General features: G+C 56.3%; 1 protein-coding gene and 3 long non-coding RNA genes across 5 annotated transcripts in view; 3 read left to right on the top strand and 1 right to left on the bottom strand.

Moving 5' to 3' along the window:
- Positions 1-7: 7 nt before the first annotated feature.
- On the top strand, positions 8-4284 carry LOC149128032 (uncharacterized). Its single transcript, XR_016229253.1, has 3 exons — positions 8-145; positions 1273-1387; positions 4146-4284. It is a non-coding gene; the product is annotated as an uncharacterized LOC149128032 (long non-coding RNA).
- A 4600-nt stretch (positions 4285-8884) lies between these two features.
- Positions 8885-14242, top strand: SH2D6 (SH2 domain containing 6). The gene is given in 9 exon segments (XM_089327058.1): positions 8885-8911; positions 9179-9323; positions 10396-10456; positions 10713-10862; positions 12141-12210; positions 12300-12330; positions 12683-13035; positions 13144-13718; positions 13720-14242. Coding segments are annotated over 9 exon segments (1623 nt in total). The 3' UTR covers positions 13931-14242.
- Positions 14243-14545: 303 nt separating this feature from the next.
- Positions 14546-27442, bottom strand: part of LOC127490301 (uncharacterized) — a 50928-nt gene continuing 38031 nt past the window's right edge. Inside the window, exons 3-4 of the long non-coding RNA XR_016229252.1 lie at positions 19081-19132; positions 14546-14799 (exon numbers count right to left, since the gene is read on the bottom strand). This is a non-coding gene — a long non-coding RNA (uncharacterized LOC127490301). The remainder of the gene's footprint in view (positions 14800-19080; positions 19133-27442) is intronic.
- Positions 15284-17773, top strand: LOC103347637 (uncharacterized). Of its 2 annotated transcripts, XR_016229251.1 has the most exons (3): positions 15284-15419; positions 15933-16137; positions 16339-16672. It is a non-coding gene; the product is annotated as an uncharacterized LOC103347637 (long non-coding RNA). The 2 variants fall into 2 exon arrangements; XR_516214.5 differs by lacking the exon at positions 15284-15419 and having other exon boundaries at positions 15748-16137; positions 16339-17773.

Here is a 27442-nt window from a genome sequence, read left to right as displayed (position 1 = left end):
GCGACTGCTCAGGTTCCTACCGTGGCCTGGGAGCAGGGCGAGAGGACTGCCTGCTGGCTTTGGCCCTGTGTGCATAATTAGATGCCCTTGGCTCCAGGCCCAGCGTCCATCGCCTCTTTCGTCTCGCCTCTTCCGTTGATAAAAGGTGGGGACGGTGATCTCGGGGGCCTCCACGCCCCTCCAGGAAGGATGTGGGGATGGAGACACATCCGTCAGCTGCAGTGTCTGGTCTTTGCTGAGTGAAGGGGGAAGGGTAGAAACTGAGCCTGTTTTCCTGACCTCTCCTGGGAGAAGGGAACCAGAGGGAAGCCGTGGGAGCGGGAGATGCAAGGCTCTGGGTGCTGAACCATAGGAGGAAGTCCAGGCAGGGCCACGTTAGGTGACTGGGAGGGTGGGGGAGGAGTGGGTGCCCCCTCAGGAAGGCAGATGGAGGAAAGGACTGCACTCAGAGAAGGGGCTTGTTTTCTGCAGACAGAGGAGTCCCCCAGGGCATGGTGCCCACGTCTGGGCCTGGTGGTTGGTGACATATGGACAGGAAAGGAACAAGACATGGGCCTTTCGAAGACGAGAGACCAAGGATATGTGGGGAGGCGGGCTCTGAGCAGGCAGTGACGATGAGTGCCGCTTGAATAGGCAGCTTCCACAAATACTGATCGAGGGCCCGCTGGGTGCCAGCTGTGGGCTGGGGCCTGGGTTTGGGCTGTGACGTGAACCCGCAGGACACAGTGGCTGCCAGTTTATACAGCCTTCAGGCACATGTGGGCGTCTAGTTCTAGCTGTGAAACAAACCTGTGGATTTAATTAAAGTGGGGGTCTTGAGGGTGGGGGCTGGGGGCTGCCCCAACTCCCCCCCATCCCCCTCCCCGCCACGGTGGAAAGATTACCTCCTATGCTGGGGCCTGCTGAATAGGGGCAAAGAGCTGCAGAATAATGACAAGAGTGCAGCCCCCCCCCTCCCATGGAGCCTGACAGGGTGGGGGTGGGGCTGGAAAGGGTTGAAGGAAGCCATGGATCAATCGGTCTGTGTGTTTGCAACCCCGACTCCCCTACCTGCTGCCTCCTGTCCTTGGCTCCCCCACCACTGGGTCACCTGCTGGCGCGCTCTCTCTGTAGAATCTGGGCCATAGGCTCAAGCTAAAAGACAGCTGAGGAGGGCTGGGGCGGGGGAGGGGAGGCTGCCTGGGTCGCTTTGTTGTTGTTGAATTGTTAGAAGTATGGTCCCATGTGGAAGAGTGCTTTTTCACCCCTGTTTACTCTGTTGCTATCTTTCAGAACCTTGTTAAGGATTGAGTAAGGATCTCAGTTTCTTCCACCTGAAATGTCCTTAGGTCAGCAGGATGCAGAAGGGGCCGCCGAGCCCCCTCACCCTGGAGCTGCAGAGAGTGATGTGAGTGAGTCCCTGGGAAACAATGGCAGGGCCCCACGGGAAAGCAGGCTGGGTGTGATTTTGCGAGGCACAAGGTGCACGTGGCCTCTCCGTTCAGGGAGCGTGGGAGTCGCCCTAGTGTTTTAGGCAGAGCTGGGACACGGGCAAAGGTTGGGAACAGGGCAGGGCATGCGGGTGAATGGGACGGAAGTGCACCGCCCTGGCAGGAGTGGCAGCTGCCCCTGGGAGGACCTGACCCAGCTAGAGCAGTGCAAGCCAGGAAAACACAGGCATGAGAGGCTTTCTGCCCACGTTCAGGGGAGTGGAGGGAGGCCCTGTCACAGACCTCTGAAGCTGCAGCCATAAATGGCAGCACACCAGGGAGGGCCAGGGCCAAGGAGCCCTCTGGAAGTGGTCAGTCCCTCCGTCTGTTGGCCCTCCATCACCCATCGCAGCTGTCACCCCAGTAAGCTGAGTCAGAGGCCTGGGTGGGCAGCGGCCAGGCTGTGCTAAACCAGCCCCGTGTCCCCAAACCAACTGCCTTCCTCCAGAATTGTCCTTGATGGGAACTTGAACTCCGCCCTGCAGAATTCAGATGGCCTCTGGCCCATCCGCCAGGAATGTCTTGGGCCTTGAACTCAACCACCTGCTCTGGCAAAAATATCCTGAGGACCCAGGGCTGCTTACCCCTTGCAGGGCCTCCTGGTCTACCCTGGCTCTCCTCTCCCTGTCTCCATGCCACCCACTTGGTCCTAACTTCATGTTAGAACTTCAGAAAGTTCTCCCTCACCCTTTCTACCCTCAGCTAAACTGCCACTAGGCCCTGTGGGTTCCCCCCACCCTGGAGAAGCACCCTTGCGTCAGTAGCACCCTTTGCGATTTTCCTCCTCTTCCCCGACTTTGCTGGCTAAGGGAGCCTGGCTGTCCTGCAGCAGCCCTCACCGCCGTGACACGCCCATGGCCGGGCCTCCCTCTCCCAGGGGCCGCCTTCCCCAGTGCACAATCCCCCTGTACTTCCTCATATTGGAAATCCAGGACACCACCCTTTCTATCTGTCATGATCGACTTACCTAATTGTAAAAGTGATCCATGCATTTCATTAAAAAGTCATAAAAGTAGAGAAATAGAAATACATATTTATATATAAATATAAAACTCTAGTTCTACCCAGCCCCACCTTCTCAGGAGACACCCACACCTGTCTCCCTGTTGGTGATCCCACTGAGGCTGCCACTGCGTCTCTGGATTAGACTTGTTCAGGCAGAGTAGGAGAGAACCTGGCTCTTGCTGGTTTAGGCTGAAAAATAGGTTATTAAAAATATTCTGGGATAAGCATTTGGCTCAGTGGTTAAGACCCCCACTTGGACTCCCACATCCCATACCAGAGTGCCTGGGTTTGCGTCCTGGCCCCTCTCCCAATCCAGCTTCGTGCTAGTATGCACCCTGGGAGGCAGCAGGGGGGTACTTAGCTTCCTGCCACCCACACGAGAGACCTGGATTGACTTCTGCACTTTTGGCCTCAGCCTGGCTTTGGCATTTGGGGAGTGAGTTATTAAGTGGAAGATCTCTGTTTTTCTGCCTTTCTAGTAGATGAAAATAAATTTTTTTAAAAAATTCTGTACAGGGTGGGCATTTGATACAGCAGTTAAGATGCCCCTTGAGATGCCTGCATCCACATGGGAGTGTGCCCGAGTGTTGGTCCCAGGTCCACTCCCAGTGCCCAGCTGACTGCGCCCTGGGAAGCAGCAGTGATGACTCAAGGGCTTGAGCCCATCACCCACATGGGAGACCCGGATGAAGCTCTGGGCTCCTGATTTTGGCCTGGCCCAGCCCTGGCTGTTACAGGCATTTGGGGAGTGAACCAGTGGATGAGAGATTTTTTTTAATGTCTGTCCATCTCTCCAATAAATGAAATGAATAAATCTTTAAAATGAGAGAAATGTCCCTTTTTCAAAAAAAATATGTTCTTTTTTAGAGTTTTTTTTTTTTAAATGTATTCATTTGAATGTTTGTATTTATTTGTAAGAGTTACAGAGAGAAAGCGAGAGACAGAGAGAGCGAGCTTCCATCTTCTGGTTCACTCCCCCAAATGGTTACAACAGCCAGGGCTGGGCCAGGCCGAAGCCAGGAGCCAGGAGCTTCGTCCAGGTCTCCCCCATGGATGGCAGGGACCCAAGGGCTTGGGCCATCTTGTGCTTCTTAGGTGCATGAGCAGGGATCTGGATCACAAGTGGAGCCACTGGGACTTGAACTGGCACCCACATGGGAGCTAATGCTGCAGGTGGCAACTTAACCAGCTGTGCCACGGCACCGGTCCTCCCAAATATATATTCTTTAGGTAGAAGCAGGATGGGACCTGCTGTGGGGTCCTGGGTGGGATCGAGGTGACCGAGGACACAGTGAAGAATCGGCCCACTGCTGGCGTCCTGTGAACAGATTCACAAGGACTTAATCTGGGCTTCTCGGGGTGCAGCTGCACATCCTGCGGTGATGTACTTGTCCGTTCTAGTCTAGCAAGCAGCTACCAACCTCTGATCTCACTGATGTTTCTGCGGTGTGTCTAGAGTCAGATAATGGGAACATTGTGATTCAGAGACACCATGACGTCACAGTGACAGTGCACAAAATGGCCCCTTGACTCTCATCAGTTCCCCAGCAGCCTGTCACAGGGACTGGACACTACCTATGTTGATTATTTTATAGTGCTATTCAAGTTCTGCTAGTGAAGTCATTCATTTAATGTGCTTTGGGCACTTTTCTGCTTACTTATTTATTTTAGAGTAAGTTGAAACCCTGTATGGACTGACCTATCAAGACACTAATAAGAGGGGCAGACCTTTGGCCTAGCAGTTAAGATGCTGATTGGTAGGGGCATCCCATATGGACGCCGGTTCAAGTCCCAGCTGCTCCACTTTTGATCCAGCTCTCTGCTATGACCTGGGAAAGCAGTGGAGGATGGCCCAGGTGCTTGGGCCTCTGCAACTGCATGGGAGACCCAAAAGAGGCTCCTGGCTCCTGGCTCCTGGCTTCGGATCCGCACAGCTCCTGGCTCCTGGCTTCGGATCCGCACAGCTCCGGCCATTGCGGCCAATTGGGGAGTGAACCATTGCATGGAAGACCTCTCTCGCTCTGCCTCTCTTTCTGTCTCTGTGTAACTTTGACTTTCAAATAAATAAATAAATCTTTTTTTAAAAAAAGATGCTGATCGGAACACTTGTTTCCTACGAGGGAATGGCTGGGTTTCAGACCTGGTTCTAATTCCAACTTCCTGCTCACGCAGACCCTGGGAAGCAGCAGTGATGGCGCTAGTGGGTGGGTCCCTGCCACCCATGTGGAGAGACCTGGATTGAGTTACAGGCCCCTGACTAGCCCAGTCTTGACTGTTGTGAGCATTTGGAGAGTGAACCAGTGAATGGGAGATCTCTATCTGTCTCTCTCAGATAAATATTTTAAAATGTGATTTTTTTAAAAAAAGATTTTATTTATTTATTTGAGAGGTAGAGTTATAGGCAGCCAGAGGGAGAGACAGAGAAAAGGTCCTCTATCCACTGGTTCACTCCCCAACTGGACACAACAGCTGGAGTTGGGCCAATCCAAAGCCCAGAGCCAGGAGCTTCCTCCGGGTCTCCCATGTGGAAGCAGGGGCCCAAACATTTGAGCCATCTTTCACTGCTTTCTTAGGCCAGAGCAGAGAGCTGGATCAAAAGTGGAGCAGCCAGGACTTGAACTGGTACCCATATGAGATGCCAGTGCAGCAGGCAGAGGCTTAGCCCACTACACCACTGACCTCAGTGTGAGTTTCTAATAATTGTACTTCTAGGAATTCATCCCGAGGGAATATTTGTGGCATATTCAAACCAATCTGATGCCAAAGATGGGGAAAGAGGATGACCAAATGTACTTTTGTGACTGGCGGGAGGCACAGCCACTGAAGCAGGCCCCCTCCCCCAGGTCTGTGCAGGCCATGCCCCTGCCCAGATGGCACAGGTGGAGTGCATCCGCTGCCTGGGGCCTTGCATTTTCCCAGCTGTGGCATTTGCCTATGCAAAGACCTGAGCAGAGGGAGGAGATAGTGGTGGGGCCTGGGGAACTTATTTTCAGATTTGTCATGGAGTGAGGTGGTGACCAGAGCCGCCTTCTCACTCTGGCCCACTGGGAGGTCCTCCTGGGTGAGGGAAGTCGCCCCTTGCCTTACACACCGAACATGGAAGAAAGGGCAGCTGTGGGGTGGGGGACTGGGCCCAGTCCCTGACTCTCGTTTTTCCCTCTCTGCTGCCTGGGCTCCCTGTTAAGCCAGCACAATGACTCCTTAGGGCTTCCTAAGTGTCCCTTTGCCTGCAGGTCCCAGGAGCCAGCTGGTCTTCTCTTAAGGCTGTGCCAGCAGTGGCCCAACCTTGTGGCCCCCAAGGACACAGACACACGGGCTTCACGCCGCCTCTGGCCCGGCAGCCAGAGGTCACAAGCACAAGGTCACAAGCACGAGAGAGGCCCAGGGCCCTACATGGTCTCACAGGCCCTGGTGTGTTGTCCTCACATACGCACTCTGGGTTAAGCAGAGTTAGTTACCAGGACCCTTGTCCTCCGTTTTCCCCCAGCGCTTCTCAGAAGTCAGGCATCTAAAATTCACTGGAGGGACGGAGCCTCTGGAAGTCACAGGCAGCTGCTTAAGGAGGCTTGAGTCCCGATGAGCCTAATGCTATCCCCAGCAGGAGGGTCCACACGACCCTACAGGAGGTGCTAGATGTTCCCTGGTTAGCAAACAGGCTCTGGGCCAGGCACACCGCAGACTGAAGGTTGTCTCTAGCAGGACCTTGGGAAAGTTACTCAACCTCTGGGAGACTGAGCTGTGTCCCCGCACCCTCTCTCCCCACTTGTGTGTGGAAGCTCCACCCACCCAATATGGCTGCACTTAAAGGCAGAGCTTCAGGGGAGGTGGTAAGGTTAAAGGGGTCACGAGAGGGAGCCCTAATCCAGTATCTTTGTAAGAAGAGGAAGAGGGGTGGGCATTTGGCTGAGCGTTAGGATGCCCACATCCCATATCAGACTATCTGGGTTCAAGTCGCGGCTCTACTTGCGATTCCAGCTTTCTGCTAATACGCACCTGGGAAGCAGAAGGTGATGGGAGATTCAGATTGAGTTCTGGGCTCTGGGCTGTTGGCTATTGTGAGCGTTTGGAGAAGGAACCAGCAGATGGAAGATGTTTGTGTGTGTTTCTTTACCTGCCTTTCGAATACGATGAAAATAAAACTTTCACAGAAGAGGAAGCGTCCCCAGGGCTGCTGTCTGCCTGCAGGCAATAGGTCATGTGAGGACACAGGGAGAAGGCAGCTGTGCACAAGCCAGAGAGAGGCTGCATGAGCAACCAACCCTCGTGGCACCTTCATCTCAGACTACTAGAAAGTGAAATTTCTGTTGTGTAAGCCCCGCAGTTTCTGGTGTGTGGCGGTTGGCGCTGACTAACCCTTGGTCTCCTCATTTGAAAAGCAGGGATAAAATCAATACTTGCATCATCAGGTTATTTTGAGAATGCAATGAGGAAATATATGTGAAATGCCTGCCAGTTTAGTTTTGCTACAGCACCTTCAGCACCTGGAACAATGTCTCGTCTGCAGTGGATGTTCGCTAAATACCCACTGCATAAATTCATCCATCAGAAGTGGCAGCTGTCACGTTGAATGTCACAGCCCATTTCTTAGCTTTTTGCTAACCTTCTTTTCCTTGATCACTAATTTCTGATCCACAGAAAATGACAACTGTAGTGAAGGGGCTAAGAAAAGGGCCTGGGGCTAGTGCTGTGGTATAGTGGGTTAAGCTGCTGCCTGCAGTGCTGGCAACCCATATGGGCACTGGTTCGAGTCCTGGCTGCTCCACTTTGGATCCAGCTCTCTGCTATGGCCTAGGAAAGCAGTAGAAGATGGCCCAAGTCCTTGGGCCCCTGCACCCATGTGGGACACCCGGAAGAAGCACCTGGCTCCTGGCTTCAGATCTGCACAGCTTTGGCCATTGCAGCCAATTGGGGAGTGAACCAGCAGATGGAAGACCTCTCTCTCTGCCTCTCTTCCTCACTCTCTATAACTCCGATTTTCAAATAAATAAATAAATCTTTAAAAAAAGAAAAGAAAAAGAAAAGGGCCTGCATGCCCCCCAGTTCTTTTCTTTCTTCCTTTGTTTTTAAAAGTTATTTATTTGAAAGGCAGAGTTAGAGTGGGGGGGAGAGAAAGAGTTTTCATCCACTGGTTCACTTCCCAAATGGCCACAACAGCCAGGGCTGAGCCAGGAGCTTCATCTGGGTCACACATTTGGGTGCAGCATCTTCCACCGCTTTCCTAGGCACGTTAGCAGAGAGCTAGATTAGAAGTGGAACAGCCAGGACTCTAACATGCACCCATATGGATGCCAGTGCAACAGGCGGTGACTTAACCCATGTACCATGGTGGCCACCCCACAGCTGCCATTTCTAATCGGATCTGTGCGTTAACTTTCTGTTGTTGGTGAACTGGGAAAGGCAGCATAGAGCTGTGAGCCCTGGGCCAGCTTAGCTCTTCCCGAGGCAGAGCCTGGAGACCATAGCTGGGGGAAGCAGGCCTGGGGGTGAGGGGAGGGCTCCAGGAAAGCTGGGGCTAGGCCCTGGGAGTGTTCAGGGAAAGGCTGATCTGGGATAGGAAGCTGTAGACCCACCTTCCTGGTGCTTAGAGATGCAAATCACAGGGACAGTGGGGCTGTCTCTGTCTGCAGGCTGTTTATGGTGGATCCAGGTCCCAAGGAGGCACTGCACCTCTACCTCTGCCGTGGTGAGACTGGAACCTGGGGCCCACGACTGTGGGCAGGGAGAGGCCTCCCAGTTGCACTGGCCCCTGCCTCCACTCCCTCTCTGGCTCTTTACAGGACAAGCTCAGTAGGATCAAGCCCTGGTGAGCCCTTGGGCTCCTCTCTATCCTGCCGCCCCCTCTTTGGTCTCCACCCCGCACCCGTTCTTTGCAGGACAAGGCCATCCTAGGAGCTGGGCTGACTCTGCCCCGGCCTCCCCGCCCAGTGAGAGCATTCAAGTGCCCCCCACCCCCGCCTCAGCAGCACTGGGGCTCCCCACCCCTGGCTTCTCAGGGCACCGACCTGTCCAGCTGTGCCCTCCTGGGCCCTAGCTCTCTCCCAGCCTCCTGCTGCTGCCCTGCTGCTCTGTGTCACCGCCTGGCCCCCAATCGTAGTCTCATTGCTCAGGGCTCCTGGAGTGCAGTGTCTGGCTTGCATAACCTCAGGGGTTCCTTGGGCACAGTTGACTAGAGTCTGCTTGCAGGTTGTGGCCCACCCCCAAGAGGCACCGGCAAGTGGCAGGGTAGGCCACTACGAGCTGGGTTTCCCTCAGGTACCTCTGGATAGGTAGCTCCTGCTCACCAGAGTCCAGCACCACTAAGTCACCAGCGCCTGGTTCTTCCACCTGCCTAGGTCCAACATGGGGTGCAGGGGCCAGGGACTGGCATAGGTGGCACAGGCAGCTAGCTGGGAGGCCTTCTGTCTTCCAGAATGCCTACCTCACTGGCCTGCTACCCTGTAGCGAGTGCCCATCACAAGGGGTGCCTCTGAGTGAAGGACTGAAGCCCAAGGTCAAGTGCAGATGGTGGTTTATTCTGGGGAGAGTCAGGCCTGTGTGCTGGGAGGAGGTGAGGCCAGCCTGTCTGTCCAGACTCTCCAGCTTGGAAAGAAGATGCCGCCAGCCCAGCTCTTCAGCTGCTCCAGGGGCCTGGAAAGGGGGAGGGTGTGTGTGTGGGGGGTAAGTCCAGCTGCTGAGGCCGGGCCGGGAGTCCTGGTCTGGAGGAGCCTCCCTGTACTCAGCGTCCCTTCTTGGAGGCCCAGCAGGAGGAAGAGGAGGAGGACAAATATGAGCTGCTGCCATGTGAGGCTCTGCCCCTCCGTCTGGCCCCTGCCCACCTTGCTGGTACCGAGGAGGGCTCCTTGTACCTGGGTGAGGGCTGGGGAACAAGAAGGAGGGAGGGTGGGTGCTTGGGCAGGGCCTGAGGGTCCCCACCAGGGAAGAGAGCACAGGCCTCACCTCTGCTTCCTCTGCCTGCGCCTCCACCACCTCTGTGCTGGGCATGGGGACAGGGCTGAAGGGAGAGGGGAGAGAGGGAGGGAGGAAGGAGGAAGGAGTGTGGGAAGGGGAGAGGGGCCTGTGAGGTGCCGTATCCCAGGCAACAGAGGGAGAGCCGGAGGCCTCACATGGTCCCCCTCTGAGAGCCCAGCACAAATTCAGGCCGGGCAGGAGTGCCAGGGCGGAGGTGCCCGGTGGGGGCTGGGAAGCTGGCCACCTCCTGTTGCCATGGAGACGGGGCTGTCAGGGAGCCAATAAGGCAGGGGAGCCGGAGAGGGAGGAGGAGATGGAGGCTGAGGCTGGGGGAGGAACCCAGCAGCCCACGACGCACGTGGTCTTTTCCAGATCCCTCTGGCCCCCTGGGCCCAAGTCAGGAACAGCCCGCACTGCCTCGGACCTGTGGTGAGGAGCACCCCCCCACCAGCCCCTCCCTCCCCAGGCTGCCCTTTCCCGCTGAGTAGATCCTAGCAGAGTCTACTTTACTACAAGCCCGTATTTGCATTCAAAAGGCCCCTGTCTGCTCTGGAGAGCGGAGAGCTGGAGAGCCAGAGAGCCGTTCCCAGGCGTGTGGAGCCTTCGTCGCCTGGCTGGGCCTCTCAGCCGGCCTTGTGCCACCGCCACCACCGGGAGCGGGCTCTGCTGTCCCTCACCCAGACTCTGGGGCCTCAGAAGCCCTCGCTGTGCAGCCGTTCCATTCCCACCATTCCATTCCCTGGCTGCGGCCTTTGAAAGCTACTGCTTTCATCATACATTATGTGGGAATAAAAGAAAAATATCCAGGCAAGCAGCACCGCCTCTTGTGCACACCTCCCCGAGTGCTGTGGTGTGGGTTTTGGAAACTGCACAGATGCCCACGGCCCTCCACACCTCTGCCCCCCATCCTTGCGCTCCCCCCTGCTCAGCTCCCCTCCCCCAACCTCCCTCACTGGTCCCACTGTGTCCACAGCTGAAGGCAGCCATGAACCTACAGGTGGTCAGGACACAGGAGCCCATCGTTGGGAAGCAAGGTAAGGGGGCCACCCTTCCTCTCCACCCTGGAAAGGGGAGTCCTCCCCTTAGGGGGGCAGAGCTAGGTGAGGCTGCCTTGCATCCCCCCAGCTGGGCCCTCTCCTACCTGCCAGTCCCCTAAGGTGGGCAGTGCCAATGAGGAAACATGGACTACTATGCTTACGATCACCCAGAAGCACTGTCCCTGACCCCCCTGCCCTGTCCTGCCCCTGGTGGGGCCTCTGTCCTTCCTAAGGGCCCTCACCCTTCCTGCAGGGCCGCGTCGGGCTACCTGTCTCCAGTTCCATCCGTGTCACCGCTGCCCTGGCTGAGCAGAGACCTCCCCCTGTGTCAGGACAGGGAGCCAACACAAGAGGCCCCAGGGAGGGAAGCCGCCTCCTACCCAGTGGTTGGTAAACCTGAATGACCTTGAGGGTGACTTTAATTTTGGAGCAGCCTGAAGTCACCTGGCAGCAAGTCTGGCAAATGGGCTGGGAGGTCAAGCCAGGCATGTGGTGGGCCAGCGGATGAAGACGGCTCAGGGAGCCCCTCAGAGCCACACTGAGAACCCTTCACTCTGCAGCCTCCGTGTCGTGTCGCTGAGCTCCCTCCCCCGCCCTGCTGTTCGTGACTGGCTGGTCCTTCCCTTTCCTCCCAGAGAGTGGGGAGTGGCCCTTCCAGCCGCAGTGCACATTTTAGAGTTCCGGCTAGGAAGTTGTCGGGGTGGGGCCCTAAGGCAAGGAGATACCCCTAAAACCAAGGCACAAGGCCCAGGGCACAGCCCCTCGTCTGCCACAGGCCCCTGGTAGGCGTAAGCCAGTTGTCCCAAGCGTTCCTTCCTGAAAGCCACATTCGCTGAGAGCTGGGGCCTGCGGGAGCCTCTGAAGGGACCCCGCTCATACAGAGGAGCATCTTCGTCACCACGCTGGCTCCCAGAAAGAGAGGTGCCTTGTGGGCAGGCAGTGCCCTACTCAGTCCTGCCCTCACTGCTGGAGCCCTCCCTACCCTAAGCTGAGCCCCACTGCTGGTCAAACCCATGGCCCCACACACCCCTCCCCAGGGCCCAGGCCCTCCAAAGGAACCCGAAGAGGACCTCTACCTGGGGCTTGAGCCGGGCCCAGGTGAGCGTCTCCTTCCACTCCAGACCCACCCTGGCCCTGAGACTGTCAGCTGCCCGCAACGCCACACACTCCTGGCTCCGTCTTCTTCCCTTTCTCCTCTCCCCACCCTACAGTCACACATTGGCCTTCGGACACCTGTGTGGACAGCCACACTTCCGCCTTTGGTCCAGGCTGACCTAAGCTGCATCAACCAGGGAGGTGACCCCTGGAGCATGGCCTGGGTGGGGTCTCTCTCCAGCTGGAAGGACTCACAGCAGGCCTCTGCAGCTGTTCTCAGCACGCCTGGGCTTCCTCACCCGGCACCCAGCTGAGCGCAGCCTGCCCTCTCTGTTTCAGTCTCAGCCTTGACTTGGGATCTGAGCTCCCTAGGCCTGATGCTCCCAGGGGAGTGACCCAATCCAGTTTACACATATGAGAGAGAGAGAGGAGCAGCTCAGGCTTCCCCAGCCCAGACCCTGGGATGTGACCTTCTTGCATTGTCCCAGGGTGCTGGCAGTGGTGGCAAGAAGGGGATGGCTTGGGGTACGGGGCTCACTGGGCCCTTTCTCATGAGGGAGCTAAGCCCCTGTGCTCTGTTCCCCAGTTTGCTCTCTGCAGCCCACCACAGCTCCTCAGGAAGCTCGGGATGGAAGAGGCTGGTGGTCGGGGGAGAAGTGAGCTGGAAATGGGGGAAGGAGGGGGCTCAGGGTGGGACTTCAGCCCCGGCAGCAGGCCGGCTGTGACCAGACCTCTTGTGTTCCAGGGGGCAGCAGCAGGGGGCAGCACCTCCAAAGGTGAGTCCAGGCACCTTCAGCATGAGCTGGGCAGTCCTGGGGCCCACGTCCAGCTGTGATCAGGCCCGAGGGGAGCGTTTTGGGCATTTTCCAGCATCGGCACCCAATCAGGAGGCCCCTAGTCAGTGTCCCAAGATCACTCCTCGTTTGGAGGTCACTTGAGGCCTAGCCGGGTGGGGAGCACCAGGTGCCCTGCTTTGGGCTTCAGGCCTACAACTGCCCCCATCCCCTACTCACTTCCTTTGCCAAAACCCCTCCCAGCGCCCGTTCCGGGATCGCTGCTTCCAGCAGGAAGGAGACTGTCTCTTCCCTCTGAAGCCTCCACCCACAGCACCTCAGCTGCTGAGGTGAGGAGCTGGGGGCAGAGGCCAAGCTTCCCCGCCCAGGGACCCTCCCGGGCTGAGGCAGGTGCCCCTGCGAGGAGCACTGCCATTGTGCCTCTCTGCTCTGCTATGGGACTCGGGCGAGGTGGGCGGACCAGGGTTCTCTGCTCCTGCTCCCCCGGCAGACCCAGTGCCCTCGGCAGCTGTGTGTGTGTGTGTGTGTGTGTGTGCGCGCGTGCGTGTGCACGCGGGTGCGGATGGCGGCTTGCTGGGGCGGCCTTGGTACTCGACCAACTCAGACCGTCAGGCTGTTGAGAGTGCCCTGCTCTGCTTCCACAAGGTGGGCAGCCACAGATCCCGGGTCTTCTCTAAAATCCCTTCTGCTCCCAGGCCGTGACTGGATGAGTTGGCAGGAGCAGGAGGGCCAGCCGGCCGGTTCTCTACCCCATGGTCAGGGCTGAAGGCCAGACAGCTGGGCTCTCCCGAGCAGGATGGGGCCTACAGCTCCCAGCCCCTCACCATGGCTGTGCTCTGAGGCCCAGTCTACAACATTCCCATCCGCAGCCTGGATGGTAGGAGCCATTATGCCCTGGCCCAGCAGAGCAGCCCCTTGGGCCCAGCCAAAAGCATGTGCCTAGGGGAAAACTCCATTTGTTTTCCTGGGCTGGGTCAAAATGACAAAGGCCACAGCCCTGAACTCCACCCGAGACCTTTGGCACATTGGGGAGAGGCCCATCTTGCTCTGGGGGAGGTGGCCTCCTCCCACCATGGCTCAGGCTGCACAGTTGGGGTGGGGGTGTTTGTACCTAGAATGAATCCAGCTGGGAGAAGGGCAGGATCCAGGTTGTCCAGGCTCTTGTCTACTAACTCAGCATTGCACCCCAGCATTTGCAGTCAGCCCACACCAGAGAGCCAGGGCAGAGCGGGGCCTGAAGTTGTTTCCTTGGACTCTGAGCCTGGCCAGCAGCGTGCCTGCCCATGGGCACGGTTAAAGGAAAACTGCAATCAGGCAGCTGGAACTGGAGCTTCATGGGACAAACAGGAAGGACAATATCTAAACAAATGTGCACGAGCCCCCTGGCCAGAGCCATGCCATTGCCTCAGGAAGTTTCTCACACACGAGGTTTAAGGGGCTCACCAGAGCCTGTCTCCCTGCACAGCTCTTCTCCTCCGTGGTGGCCAAGGTCCAGCACTACCAGCAGCGCCCCCTGCCCCTTGTGGACAGGCACTGTGGCAGCTGGGGGCTCACCTGCCTGCTCTTCCCCACCAAGCCCTGAGGGCCAGGTACACATCCACCTTTGCTCCTGGCCATGTCGCACCTTGAGCTGTCTCCCTGTCTCCTGTCTCCCTCTCTCCAACTCTCCCCAGCCCTTGCATGAGAAACCTTGGGAGAGAGGAAGGGTCCTGAAGGCCCCCACCCAGAGGCCTCCAGGAATGGCAGGGGGTCCTCCCTGACTGCTGGGGTCTAGAGAGGTCGGCCTGCTCCTGGGAGCTGAGCCTCAGGGACAGTAAAAGGTACCCTTTCACATTCTCCTGGGGGAGGGGCTGGGGTGCTCTGCACATGGTACACTTTCAATAAACATCTGTCGAACCAATCCTTGAATCCGAGTGAAGCAGACTCCGGGGTTCTCAAGTGTGCCAGGGACGACTGATTGGCAGCCACTCATGCAGCTGCAACAGGCCAGGCCACAGCACAAAGCGCCAAGTCCCGTTTCTGCCTGGATTGGGCCCTCCGCCCTTAGATGGTCTGTGCCAAAGAGGACAAAAGCCAGGCGGCAGATGTTTGCTTTCTTTGTGGGGGTTGGTGGGGAAGGGAGATGTTAGGCAGATTGGTGCCTTCTCAAACACCAAAATGTTAGGCAAAGGGTGCAGAACAGAGAAGAGACAGAACGTGAACTCGCAGCCAGACAAAATTTATTCAGAGAAAGTAAATCTGCAGAGGTCGACCCACTGCCATCAGGCTCACAGAGCGAACACAAGGCAGAGGCCTGGGCCCCAGCAGGCTGGGCCCTTTAGTATTTTAGGTGGGCTAGGGGTGGGGGTAGGGGGACAGTAGGCAGAGATGGGCTTCTCCATACTGGTTCTTCAGGTTTGACCCACCTGCTTCCAGCCTGGGGAAGAATGCAGGGGGGGGGGTGGAACTGACCTGAAAGAAGGCACGGAAGTGGGGGGGTAACAAGAACTCTAAAACGGCTGAGGCTTATGTCCCTGTTCCATCAAGGGTGAGTCTCAGAACCACCCTGGCCACCACCGCCTTAAGGCTGAGAATGGAGCCCATTAACTCCTCGTCCAACGCCCACTTGCGGTCCAGTGTTCCCGAGGGAGAGATGAGCCTGACTGTGAGCACCTGGCGTAGTCTAGATTAGGGGGGAGACAGTGGACCGAGCAGACAATCGGGTCTGGACGCCCCAGTGAGGGATCAAAAGTGAGGGCCGGCTGAACGTGGCGCTCGAAGACCGGAGGCCGCCCGAGCTAGGGGGCGGTGGAGACCCGGAAGGCCCAGCTTGGGCCGGGGGCTGAGACAGGCCGGCGGCCTGTGCAAGTCCCGGGCGGGGTCCCCGGCCCTGGCGCGGCGCCCGGAACACCCCGTGCCGGAAGCGCCACGTGACCGTGACTCCGCAGAAGTCGCAAGCGCCGCGAAACAAAAGGGCGGCTCCGCGCCGGCCTCACGCTGGGGCTGGCACGGAGGGCCCCGACCCCAGCCCAGCCCCACGACCCAGGGCACTCAGCCTCCCGACAGATGCCGGGCTCTGGCCGGGCAAGGATGTGCGGAGCCCGGGAAGCTGGGGAGGGAGGGCGAGCGGACCAGGAGGACGCGTGAGAGCCAAGTGCGAGGCCGGGGGCGGGGGCGCGCTCCGTGCGCTGGCAGGTCCCCTCCCCGGACCTCCACTTCCTCATCCCGTGATGTGGGGAGGTTGACGGCTCCTACGCAATGGACCTCCGGAAGGAGGCTAAGTGGGGCGTGCCACAGAAGGAGGCGCCGAAGGCTGCCCGCCAGCTCGCAAGTAAACGCGCGCTGAATTCCCGTCAATTAGCTGCCACGGTCAAAGTCACCGCAGGGAAGTCGCTTCCGGCCCGGGCGTCAGGAAGGGGCGGGGGACGGGCCGGATGGCTGGGCCGGGAGGGCGAGGAGGGAATTAGCATCTCCATCTCGTAGAAGCTGGCAGACGGGAGACCCCCCAAGACCCTCCCTCGGCCATGTTAATGCAGTCCTGACGCCCTCCGGGCCTCGGTGGGTGTAGCCTCTCTCCTGCCTCCTTCCCCGGCTTCCCCTGGCAGGAACCAGTGGCTGTGGCTGTTGGAGGGCTCTGGGTACAGTGAGACCTGTTGCACCCCTCACCAGCCTTGGACTTCCCTGCGGGAGTTTTCTGCTCTGAGGCCACAAAAGCCTTGAGGCCTGTCTTCACTGACCGTGACGCCTGTGCTGGGAGAGCAAGGGCCAGAGCTCTGGGGGTAATGGCCGACTGGGACTCACTTCAAAAAGGTAGCCTCAGTTCCTCCTCACACCCGCCCCGGGGAGGCGCTGTCCAGGCGGTGGGGCCGATACATCATTAGGGACCCCAGGGCAGACAGAACGGTGCTCAGACTCAGCATCGAGACTCCCGGTTCCAGGAGCCGCCCCTGGCCCCCCGGTTTGGGTGTAGGCGCGTTGGGCACTCCCTTACAGCTGCCTTTTCACTCCTAGGACCAGCGGCCGCCACTGCCCACTTTTGTGAATTCCGGCCCAGAGGACTGTGGGTGGCGAATCTTTGTTGAAAGATTCACCAAAATAGGTCAAGTCTATCCTGGATTCCTCTAAGCTGGTAACATTCGTTTATCAAGACGTCCTTTGTTAAAAGTACAAGCCGTCCTATCCAACAGAGCTTTCTGCGGCGCGGCGATAGAAACCTGTTTCTGCATTGTCCAGTACAGTAGCCACCAGCCGCAAGAGGTTAGGGAGCACTTGCCATGTGACCAGGATGGCTGAGGAACTGAACTGTTTGTTAATAATTTAATTCATTTAAATTTAACTAGCCATATTTAGCTAGTGGCTGTTGTCCTAAGGGTGTGTGTGTGTGTGTGTTTGTGTGTGTAGAGGGCAGTAGTGAGACAGCTGGGGAAGGGCTGGGTCTGCAGAAGCTTGGGTGGTCCCTTTAAGGAGTGTAGGTAATGGGGAGTCCTTAAGGTTCTGGGGGGGGGAGAGGTGCAGGAGGGATGGCATTTTATTTATTTTAAGATTTATTTTTATTTACTTATTTGAAAGAATTAGAGAGGTAGAGACAGAGAGCAAGGTCTTCCATCTGCTGGTTCACCCCCCAAATGGCTGTGCGGATCCGAAGCCAGGAGCCAGATGCTTCTTCCGGGTCTCCCACCATGGGTGCAGGGGCCCAAGGACTTGGGCCATCCCAGGCTATAGCAGAGAGCTGGATTGGAAGAAGAGCAGCCGGGACTGGAACGGTGTTTATAAGGAATGCCGGCACTGCAGGCTGGGGCTTTAACCTGCTGCTCCAGAGCGCCGTCCCCAGGGGATGGCATTTTAAGGTGTTGTATATGTTGTGTAGTTGTGTATGCTGCAGGGGCCAGAAAGGCACGCAGAGGCAAGAACAGTTAGGGGTGCAGGCATTTCCATCAATCAGGCAAGAGATGATGCTCTTTGTTTTCTGACCGTGCTAGTGTTCCTCTTAAGGACCCTATCCCCATTTCCTCCCAGCCAACAGGCCAGATTCTAGAAGATTCTAGGCAAGGTTACCCTCTGGGGCATGAAGGAACTGAGAGAAGCCATTTGGTGAAGAAGCCCCTGCATGACAGCCGCTGGTTTTGATAGGTCCGTTGGCCAGGGAAGGCCTGTAGGGCGAGGGGAACCGAGGCGGCGTGGAGCTGGGAAGGGTTTGGAAGCCGTGGCTGGGCACAGCTGCACCTGCTGGGCCTCAGAGTGTGTCTAAACAACCATCCGGCACATTTTTGGCTTTGGTTTCTGAAGAGGCAGCTGGCTTTGGACAAAAACATGGGTAGAAGGTCTCAAGTTTGATTCTGCCTAAGTTGCTCACCTCCTGTTTAATCATAATCTCAATCTCTTCATTTAAAAAAAATTTTTTTATTTTTCATTTATTTGAAAACCCTATAAAAGGCTTTTGATCTCCTGGGTGTTTCTTTCTTTCTTTCTTTATTTTTTTTGAAAACTGTTTAAAAAAAAATAAAAAGAGGGGCCGACTCTGCGGTGTAGTAGTCTAAGCCTCTGCTTGCGCCACTGCATCCTATATGGACACGGGTTCAAGTCCTGGCTGCTCCACTTCCAATCCAGCTCCCATTTTATGGCCTGGGAAAGCAGTGGAAGATGACCCAAGTGTTTGGGCCCCTGCACTCACAAGTCCAAGACCTGGAAGAAGCTCCTGGCTTTGGATTGGCCCAGCTCCCGCCAAGGTTGTGGCTAATTAGAAGATGCCTGGCACTGCAGGCCTCTCTCTCTGTTTCTCTGTCTCTTCCTCTCTCTCTGTAACTCCACCTCTCAAATAAATAAATAATTCTTTTTAAAAATTTAAAAATAAATCCTGTTGAGTTTTAAATTTCAAAAATAAGGGGGCTGGCGCTGTGGCGCAGTGGTCTAAAGCCCTGGCCTGAAGCGCCGGCATCACTCTGACCCAGCTCTTTGCTATGGCCTGGTGGGCCCCTGCACCCACGTGGGAGACCCGGAGGAGGCTCCTGGCTCCTGGCTTCGGATCAGCACAGCTCTGGCCATTGCGGCCAGTTGGGGAGTGAACCAATGGAAGGAAGACCTCTCTCTGTGTAACTCTAACTTTCAAATAAATAAATCTTTTTTTAAACAATTTAAAAATAAAACCTGTTGAGGAGGGGTCCAGTGGGAGCAGAAAGATACCAGGACAATGGCTTCCAAATTGGACCTCAGACCACCTGTAGACCATGATGAAAAAAAAAGGAAAAAAAACCCAAAACCCACAACTGATGAAGTGAGCATTTCCAGAAGCAAAATCATTCCATTTAAAGGGCTTCCTTTGAAATCAAGTTGTTTCTCTCTCTCCTTTTTTTTTTTTTTTTTTTGATGTTAATAATAGCAAGAAAGAAAGCTTGCGTGTTCATTACAGATGCAATTTTTGTTTCTTATATTTTCTCAATCCTATGGTTGTGGCACCGACAGATACAGAGGGCCTAATGTACTTGATTCTGCTGGGGCGTAGGATGAGAGGGGCTCGGTGATTGGTCATAGGATAAGAGGGGCTCAGTGATTGGCTTAGCAGTCCCCTGAGGGCCTTCCAACTCTGGTATTCCCAGCACTGTCCCTGGGCTCCGCCTCCCCGCCCCCTCCCTCCGTGCTCTGCCCCACCAGGTTGGCCGCTGTGAGCCCTCTGGGGAGATGTGAGGCACCCGGGGTTAAATGATTAGCCAGGAGACAGAGCTTATAAAAGGCGGGCGTGGGCTTGACACAGCTTACCTGGTGTTTGTCCTGGGATCAGACGTGGATTGGCACCAGCCTCCTGTAGGGCCTGGGAACAAAAAAGACAGAAGGGCAGGCAACAAACACCAGGGTGAGGGCTGGCAGGAGAGGGCATGGGAAGCGATGGACGTTGTGGCTGGAGAATAACATGGGCTCCCTGAGCTGGGGAGCCCCTGGGCGCCTCATCCTGTCTCCCCCCTTAGAGACAAGACAGTTAAGGCCTCAAGAGCAGTCTCTGGATGGGGGGAGGGGTATGGACCAGTTCAGCCGGAATTGAGGGAGAGACTTGCAGGCTGAGGGCAGAAACCCTAAGTGATGACTGGCCCAGCCCCCGATGGGTTCTGGGTTCCTGCTCCCCAGCCTGCTCTCTGCCCCAGCCCCTCCTTGGGGTTCCTCTTGGTGGGCCTGGAGCAGGAGGCTGGCCCGAGAGCACTGGCTGGGGGTGAGGAGGACCCACAGAGGTCGAGCCACCGTGAGAGCGGCCTGATTCTCAGTCTCTGAGCTCAACCTGCCCTGCGGAGAGGCTGCAGGAAGAGAGTGGCCCCGGGGAACTGTTCCTGCGGTCACACACTTGGAGCAGACTCCTCTCCCCCGCGCACACCCCCGGAGGATCCGGGACAGGAGAGTCGCCAGCAGGGCAGCTGTGGATCCCAAACACCAGCAGAACCAGATGTCGTTTCTGGGAATCCCCTGTCACCTCCTGGTCTCAGATGCAACAGCCCTAAGCCAAAGCCACGTTACAAGTGTCCCTGCTCGGGCCCCCACTTCCCAGATCCTCCCTGGAGAAGCCGGCTGTGCCTTTCGGAAGGCTTCCAGTAAAGAGGCCTTGGGCGGGCTGGGTGCGGGCCAGGACCCCAGCTGTGCAGGCTCTTGAAGCTGGGAGCTGAGGCAGCTGGGAGGCCTGGGAATGGCGTGGCTGCCGAGCCCTGGGCTTGCCTGCTCCTCTGCCACCCTCTCCCTGAGAGCCAGAAGCAAGGCCAGGGAGCTCCTGGGAGTCTCCTGCTGAATTCCCAAGGCCTGGCAGCTGGCCCTGCAGCTGATGCAAGGCCTGGGGTGGCTGAGCTCAGCCTGTCCCCAGCACTTGGGGCCTCTCGTACCCGTCCACCCTGGAAAACACATCTATTCACGGCCACCCCCTGCCTCAGCCTGCTGGGTCCCGGCTCCATTCCTCTGATAGCATAGCCTGGCAACCAGGGTTCTGGAAGCGAGCTGTCTTAGGGCTGGGATATCCTTGAGCATGTCTCTCTCTCTTTCTTTCTTTCTTCCTTCCTTCCTTCCTTCCTTCCTTCCTTCCTTCCTTCCTTCCTTCCTTCCTTCCTTCCTTCCTTTCTAGACAACTATTTATTTGAAGGGCAGATTTAGAGGGGTTGGGGGAAAGAAAGAGATCAATCGATCTTCCATCTTCTTGTTTGCTCCCCAAATGCCTGCGACAGCTGAGGCAGGGCCAGGCCAAAGCCAGAAACCTGGAACTCCATCCGGGTTTCCCATGAAGTTGGGGGTGGGGGAGGTCTCAAGTACTTTAGCCACCATCTGCTGCCACCTTAGGTGCATTAACAGGAAGCTGGATCACAAGCAGAGTAGCCCGGACTCAAACCACGTACTGTGATATGGGATGTGGCACCCCAAGTGGCAGCTTCACCCACTGTACCGCAACACCGGCTCCTCCATGGGGACTTCTGAGTCAACTCTACTCTCCTGCACTGGAACCCAGGGGCCCTCCCCATCCCCCAGGGAACCTGTCCAGGAAAAATGGAGGACTTGAACCCTGCTTCAGGCTCTGACCCTCAGTTCTGTCCATGCCAGCCCATTCCCTCTTCAGGGAGAGGTCAGACAGCCCCGGGCACCCTCCAGGCTTTCTTCCTCCAGGAGGTGGGGCCTTCCTCCACCTGCCGGCCTCTCTTACTTCTGATGCCGGGGACCAAGGTAGGGCCTACAGCAAATCGCTGGCCCTCAAGGTGTCCCCAGCTCAGGACCACTGTGTATTCAGCATCCATCTACCAACAGCCCAGCAGGAAGGACTTGGCAGGTAGTAACTAAATGACGATACTGCGTGTGAGCCGCCTCTTACAAAGCGCTCTCAGGATGAAGTAGTGCTTCAGGGGCTCCGGGTGACAGTGCGTGCCGTTGGCAGGCTCTAGATGGAGAAGCCGAGGCCCGGGGAGTGGACGCGGCAGAATCAGGAGTCATAGCCGCGGGGTTTTTGCTCATCCTCACGCTCCCTTAATCCTGCCCCACAAGCATGTGCTGGGCAGGCTCGCCTGTTGCTGGAGATCCAGTTGAGGCAGAGGGGCGGAAAGGAATGTTTCTCGTGGCCAGCTGGGGAAAGGTGGGGGAGGCTGGGAGGCCAGGACTCCCAGGTTTGGGGCATGGGCATGCTGGGGCCATGCCTGTCGGGGAGGGGACCGGAGCCACTCAGGGGAGCACTTGGGTCTGTGGGAGGGCTCCTAGGAGCATTGGGAGTAATTTGCTCATTGCTTACACCAAGTTCAGGCTGGCATCAGCGGGGCTAAGGACAGAGGCTGGCTTCACGGTGGGCCCCTCCACTTCCGGCCCAGGCCCAGCGGCAGTGGCCATTACTGGTGTCCCTCTGACGTCTGCCCCCTTTGTCCTCAGCCATGGCTGACCCTCCTGGAGGTGGCCCTACACCCACCTTCATGACCCCTCGCCCACCCTCCCACCCTCCCATCAGCAGCTCTGGCAGCTGATGCAATTTCTGAGGCTGGTGAGTTCAGGCTGTCCAGGTTTATTGGCAAGTAAGCACACAGTGCCCTGTGTGGAGGGTACAGCCTGTGCCAGCTGCACCTGCCGCGCCCAGAATCAGCCTCTCATCCTGGCAGGGCAGCCTATTCAGCACACTATCACCGGCTGGAGCCACCCTATTGTGCACTGGAATCCCAGAACTTCTTACTCCTGTCTGCCGGCAGCTCGGTACCCATTCATCCGTCTCCCCCATTCCTCCCTTCCCCCAGGACATCGTTTTCACATTCGAATTCTGTCTGTTATATGTATTACAAAAACATGGCAATACATCTAACAGGCTCTAAAGAGTATACTACAGAGGAAAGCAACTCAGCCTCCCATGTGGGTCGCTCAGCTGCCCGTCCTCCTCCCCAGAGGCCAGCGGTGTCATGGGGCTCCCTGTGACTCTTCAGATGGAGGCTAGAGCAACTGCTGGATTTCGGATTTCCTGGGGACACACAGCAAGGTCACATCGTGCTTAACTGTCTGCTTGGGGTGAGGGAGGACACGTACCTCCGCCGCGAACATTCCTTGGGAATGAGTAGGAAATGACCAGGGATAAACTCTCCCCTGGCCCCAACCTCCACGCCCCTCCACCTGTTACTCCATTGGATGCCAAGGCACAAGCAAAGAGGACAGATGGCATTGGCCTCGTTTCTTAGCGAAGCTGAGTTTCTTAGGGAAGCTGACATTAAGGAGACCCAAGGTCACACACTGGCTAGGGCACCCCCCGTTTTCCCAGACCATCACCCACTCCCTCATATTTTCTCTGTGCTGTGTACATGACCTCCAGTTTTTTTGTTTGTTTGTTTTCTTTTGTTTTGCTTTGCTTTTTACAGGCAGAGTGGACAGTGAGAGAGAGAGAGAGAGAAAGGTCTTCCTTTTGCCTTTTTGGTTCACCCTCCAGTGGCCGCCGCGGCTGGCACGCTGTGGCTGGCGCACTGCGCTGATCCGAAGGCAGGAGCCAGGTACTTATCCTGGTCTCCCATGGGGTGCAGGGCCCAAGCACTTGGGCCATCCTCCACTGCACTCCTGGGCCACAGCAGAGAGCTGGCCTGGAAGAGGGGCAACCCGGGACAGAATCCGACGCCCCGACCGGGACTAGAACCTGGTGTGCTGGCGCCGCTAGGTGGAGGATTAGCCTAGTGAGCCGTGGCGCCGGCTGACCTCCAGTTCTTAAAACACCTCTCCATGCCCCTCTATGGACATTTCAAGGACAGGATCAAGGACTCCTGTTCCTTTGTCACCACTCCCCCCACCCCTTCTTCCCATGAGCTGAACTCTGAAGCTGAGCCCTTGAGCAGCCGATCTGCGGGGTCGGCAATGTTGGCTGAACAGAGGAAAGAGAGAGTGAGTCTGTGGTTCTTCCAGGTGCACCCGAGGCTTCTATCTGGTCGCACTCACATCTGAGACACCCACACTCACTGGCCCGCAGCCCTGGGCCTCACTAGTCTTGTTTCCCACAGTTGGCTCAGTCAACGCCATCCAGGAGGCCAAGGCCGTGGGCTGCTCCCTGGGGGCAGGATAATCCCTGTGGCGAAACATTCTGTTCCTTGCCCGTGAACTGTACAGTGTTGCCGATGACAAGCGAATGGCAAAAAGAGACTGTGCCTCCTTGAAACGCAAAGCGCACAGCAGCGGCTGGGGTGACTTCTTGGTGATCCCCGCCCCCTGCCACCGGCCACTCGCTCCTCACTCCACCACCTCGATCCCTGGGGGAATGCTGGGGCGACCCGTCATCTACCCTCCCTTTCTGCCTTTGACGTCCGGGCTAAGTTCAATAAGCAGGTGTCCCTCTGAAAGTCAGAGTTCTCAGAAGGATTAGGTGCTCAGGAAACAGGCTGAGGAGGAAGGGCTGCGGCGTCAGAGGGTGTGCGCTGTGCCTGGTTAGTGAGGAGGCAGGAACAAGGTGGGAGGCGTTTTCTTTGTTTCAGTTGCCTCTTTCTTGTGAATTCAAGCTCAGGTCTGGGGTGGGGGTGAGGAGCCCCAGGGAGAGAGGCCCGCGGACCAGAGAGCTGGCAACTTCTGCAAAGAGGACAGGAGGGAGTCAGGGCTGTCCCTGGCCACGGAGAAGGCTGAGGGCGTGGTGGAGCAAAGGCGCAGAGGTCGTGGGTCACGGAGAAGGCATCTGAGGGCACGCTTGGGCGTTCCGCCGCCACCTGGAAATCGTACACTCCCCAAAGTGCTCATCTGCTCCAACAACTTGCTGCCCTTCCTTCTTCCTCAATCTGCTCGAGGTGTCACCATCCTGCTGGGCCAGGAATTCACCAGGAAGGCACCTAAACAGGCTGTCTAGGCCACAGCCGGATCCCGCCCGCCCGCCTGCCTGAAGCTCCGTGTGCCCCCGCCCCACCCCCCTTGCTTTCTTCCCTCCTGACTTCCACTGCAGGAGGCTGTGTGCGTCAGGATAAACCCACTCGGGGGAAGAGAATGACTTCTGCACCAGATCGGATGGAATCGCTTGGTTCAACCATTGGCCATTAAACATGGCAGCCTGTCTGTTGCCACGATGACATATTCCTGCAGAGGAACCTCCCACTACCGGCCTGGCCTGTCCTTCAGCAACCCTAGCAACAGCGACACGGGGCTTCACGTTTACCAAACGCACCCTCACATGGCTTCTGGGACTCCCCTCTTCTCCACGTCCTTTTCTGATTGCTCTTCGTCTTCCTGGTGTTGAAACCCGGGTGAGCCCAGGCAGGCCTGAGTTCTCCTTCTCTCTGTCCTTGCTCACAAGCTAGATGGCCTCCCTCAGGTTCACGGCTTTAAGATCCATCTCCCTGTGCTGACTGCTCCAAAGCTGACGTCTCTTCCTCCTTGAATACTCAACTGCCTATTCAGTTCAACACCTTGACCTGATGTCTAAAAGACATTACCAACGTAATATCCAAAATCACACCTTCACTTTCCACCCACTCCTGCCCCGTCTGCAGCCTTCCTTAGCTTGACGAATGACACCCCTGCCTTCCGATGCTCAGACCAGGATCTCTTCCTTGACATGTTTCTTTACCCACAGTCTACATTCACTCTATCTGCAGATACTCTTGGTTCTACCTTCAAAATACAGTTAGCTCTTGGTATGCGTGAACTCTATTCTGTGGATTCAACCAAGACTGCATAGAAAATGCAGTAGTGCTATGATGGTTGCATCCATACTGCATAGGTACAGACTTGGTTTTTTCTTTCTTTCCTTTTTTTAAAGATTTATTTTATTTATTTGAAAGGCAGAGTTACAGGGGGCGGGGACAGATCTCTTCCATCTGCTGGTTTATTCCCTAAATGGCCACAATAGCCAATGCTGGACCAGGCAGAAGCCAAGAGCCAGGAACTGCATCAGGTTTCCCACGTGGGTGGCAGGTTCCCAAGAACTTGGGCCAACTTCCGCTGCTCTTCCAGGTCCGTTAGCAAGGAGCTGGATCAGAAGTGGAGCACCCAGGACTTGAACTAGTGCTCATATTGGAAGCTGGCCTCCTAGGCAGCGGCTCAACCCACTGTGCCCTGCCAGCCCTGGTCCCATGTTTCTAACAAGCTCTGAGGCAATGTGGGTGGACCATACTTTCAGTAATGAGGACATGGTGACTTTGGGCAGTTACTTTGGTCTCTTTAGGTTCCAGTTCTCTCACCCAGCAGACAGGGCTCAGCCATTTCACTGGTTATCACAGGATCACATGAGCTAGCGTGCATGAAAATATAACAGAAACCAAAGACACTTAGCAAATGTCAGACTGACCATCTATCTCAAGTGTTGTTGCCAGGATGCATGTGATAAAAATAAAATATACAAAGGGTGTGGCTGGCTCAGCAGGTGTACGATAACTGTCACTTGTTTTTCCTCCAGATGCCCCAGGGTTCAAAGCATAATGGTCCGATACCTGGAAGGGAGACTGCTAAGAGAGGCTGTTCCCAATGTCAGACAAGTAAGGGGTCACTGCAGACGGGTGGAGGCATGAGGTTGAAAAGAGAATGCATTGGGGGCGCGCATTTCCGTGAAGCCTGACCGTGACACACGTAAGAGAACACAGAGCTGGGCTTTTCTAGGGGATTATCACCCCCAGCTTCAGCGAGCACAGCTTTGTCCGTGGAGGATAGTCCCACGCTGTGTCCTATAAGCCCCCACCACTTCTGCACTTGGCTCCTGACTTCAGTCCTTACGCTTGTCCTGATTATCTGGTCCACTGTCACCCTGAGCAGCTGGCATTGGCCTTAATCATGTCTTTCCATCTCCTGTTGGCCCCACAACACAAATCGCTTCTGATGTTTGTAACAGACGTCTGTGCTGACGCCAGCCTGTTCCAGGTGGGGCTCCATTCTGCCTGCTCTGTGTGGCAGGCTTACACCCACAGCCACCTCAGAGCTAGAGACAATGGGATGAGTGTGAAAGCCATTAACAGCAGCCAGGGACTACGCCGTGGTGACTCACGGGGTACCCATGCCAAGTGGCGGGTGGAAGTTGAAAATAATTCCTATGTTTCAAGCCTAGGGGGAGCAAGAATGATGAAGTCTGAACTTTGGGGTCAACTTTGGAGGGGCAAGAGGGTGGAACTGTCCCTTAGGCTGGTGGAAGTGTGGACTGAGGTTCACCAGAGCAGGCAGATAGGGGAAGAGAGTGGAGAGCTACTCATATAGCTGTAATTGCTGGATCTGTTAGACAACTGAGGATAACATGATGGGGAACACCCCTGTCCACCCATGTAGCCGGATAAGTTCCCAGGAGAGGATATTTTGACCAGATTCTCAAGCTGTGATCCCTCTCGGGTCCCAGTGGCTTCTTCCCAGCCCCTGTCATGGAGGGGGCTTTGAGGCAGGAGGTCAGCTGGACTTGGCTCTCAATTTTAAACTCAATGATATTTCCAAATAGGATTGCACAGCCAGTCACAGGGAGGCCCTGTCATCTTCCTCATCCAGTCCAGTAGCAGTGGACAACCAGGAGTTTCCTGTGGCCATCCAGCTCTTACCCCAGGAACGAGTGGCCTTTGTCCTCCTCTGTCCTCCCTCCTTATTCTGGTCCTCACTGTGGCTAAGCAGCAAGACGGGGAGACTAGAAAGAGCCCTGAACTTGGATCCGGAACCCATAGGTTTCAATCTCCTGTTTCCTAGCTGTAGTCAAACCTACGGGACTCTCTAGGAGCTGTGCTTCCCCATCTCTTTGGCCCTAGGAGCTGTCAAATTTGCCAGCTCTGGGTGCCCTACTGCTTCAGGGGTCTACTCCCAGACCAACCATGGAACTCTACTTCCTTTGCCAAAATTAACTGGTCTAGCGGGCACATCTGACCCAAACTGGACCAATGAGTCACTTCCACAGAGAGAAGAGAGTGTATTTCTGCACACAAAATGTAAGGCAGTGACAGAAAGGAAGCAGAAAATTGAATAGTATCAATCTTGGAATTCACTAAAAATGATGATAGAGGAATTTGGAAATAGGCATAAATGAATAAGAATGAAGGAAACCTGGGAGGAGTCATAGCAACAGAATTTTGGAAGGTGGAAATGAGTGGTAACTGAGCTAAAAGATCCAAGAAGACAGGCTGAATCCTGTTGGCTCTAGGAAAAACCCAGAAGCAACTCATGTACACCACAGATCCTCCCGGAGGCATGCAATTGGAGGCACCAGGTATCACCT

The sequence above is a fragment of the Oryctolagus cuniculus genome, chromosome 2, assembly GCF_051225735.1.
Source record: "Oryctolagus cuniculus isolate XC-2025 breed Fujian yellow rabbit chromosome 2, ASM5122573v1, whole genome shotgun sequence".
Taxonomy (NCBI): Eukaryota; Metazoa; Chordata; class Mammalia; order Lagomorpha; family Leporidae; genus Oryctolagus; species Oryctolagus cuniculus.
This window is presented reverse-complemented; position numbering and strand designations above follow the sequence as displayed.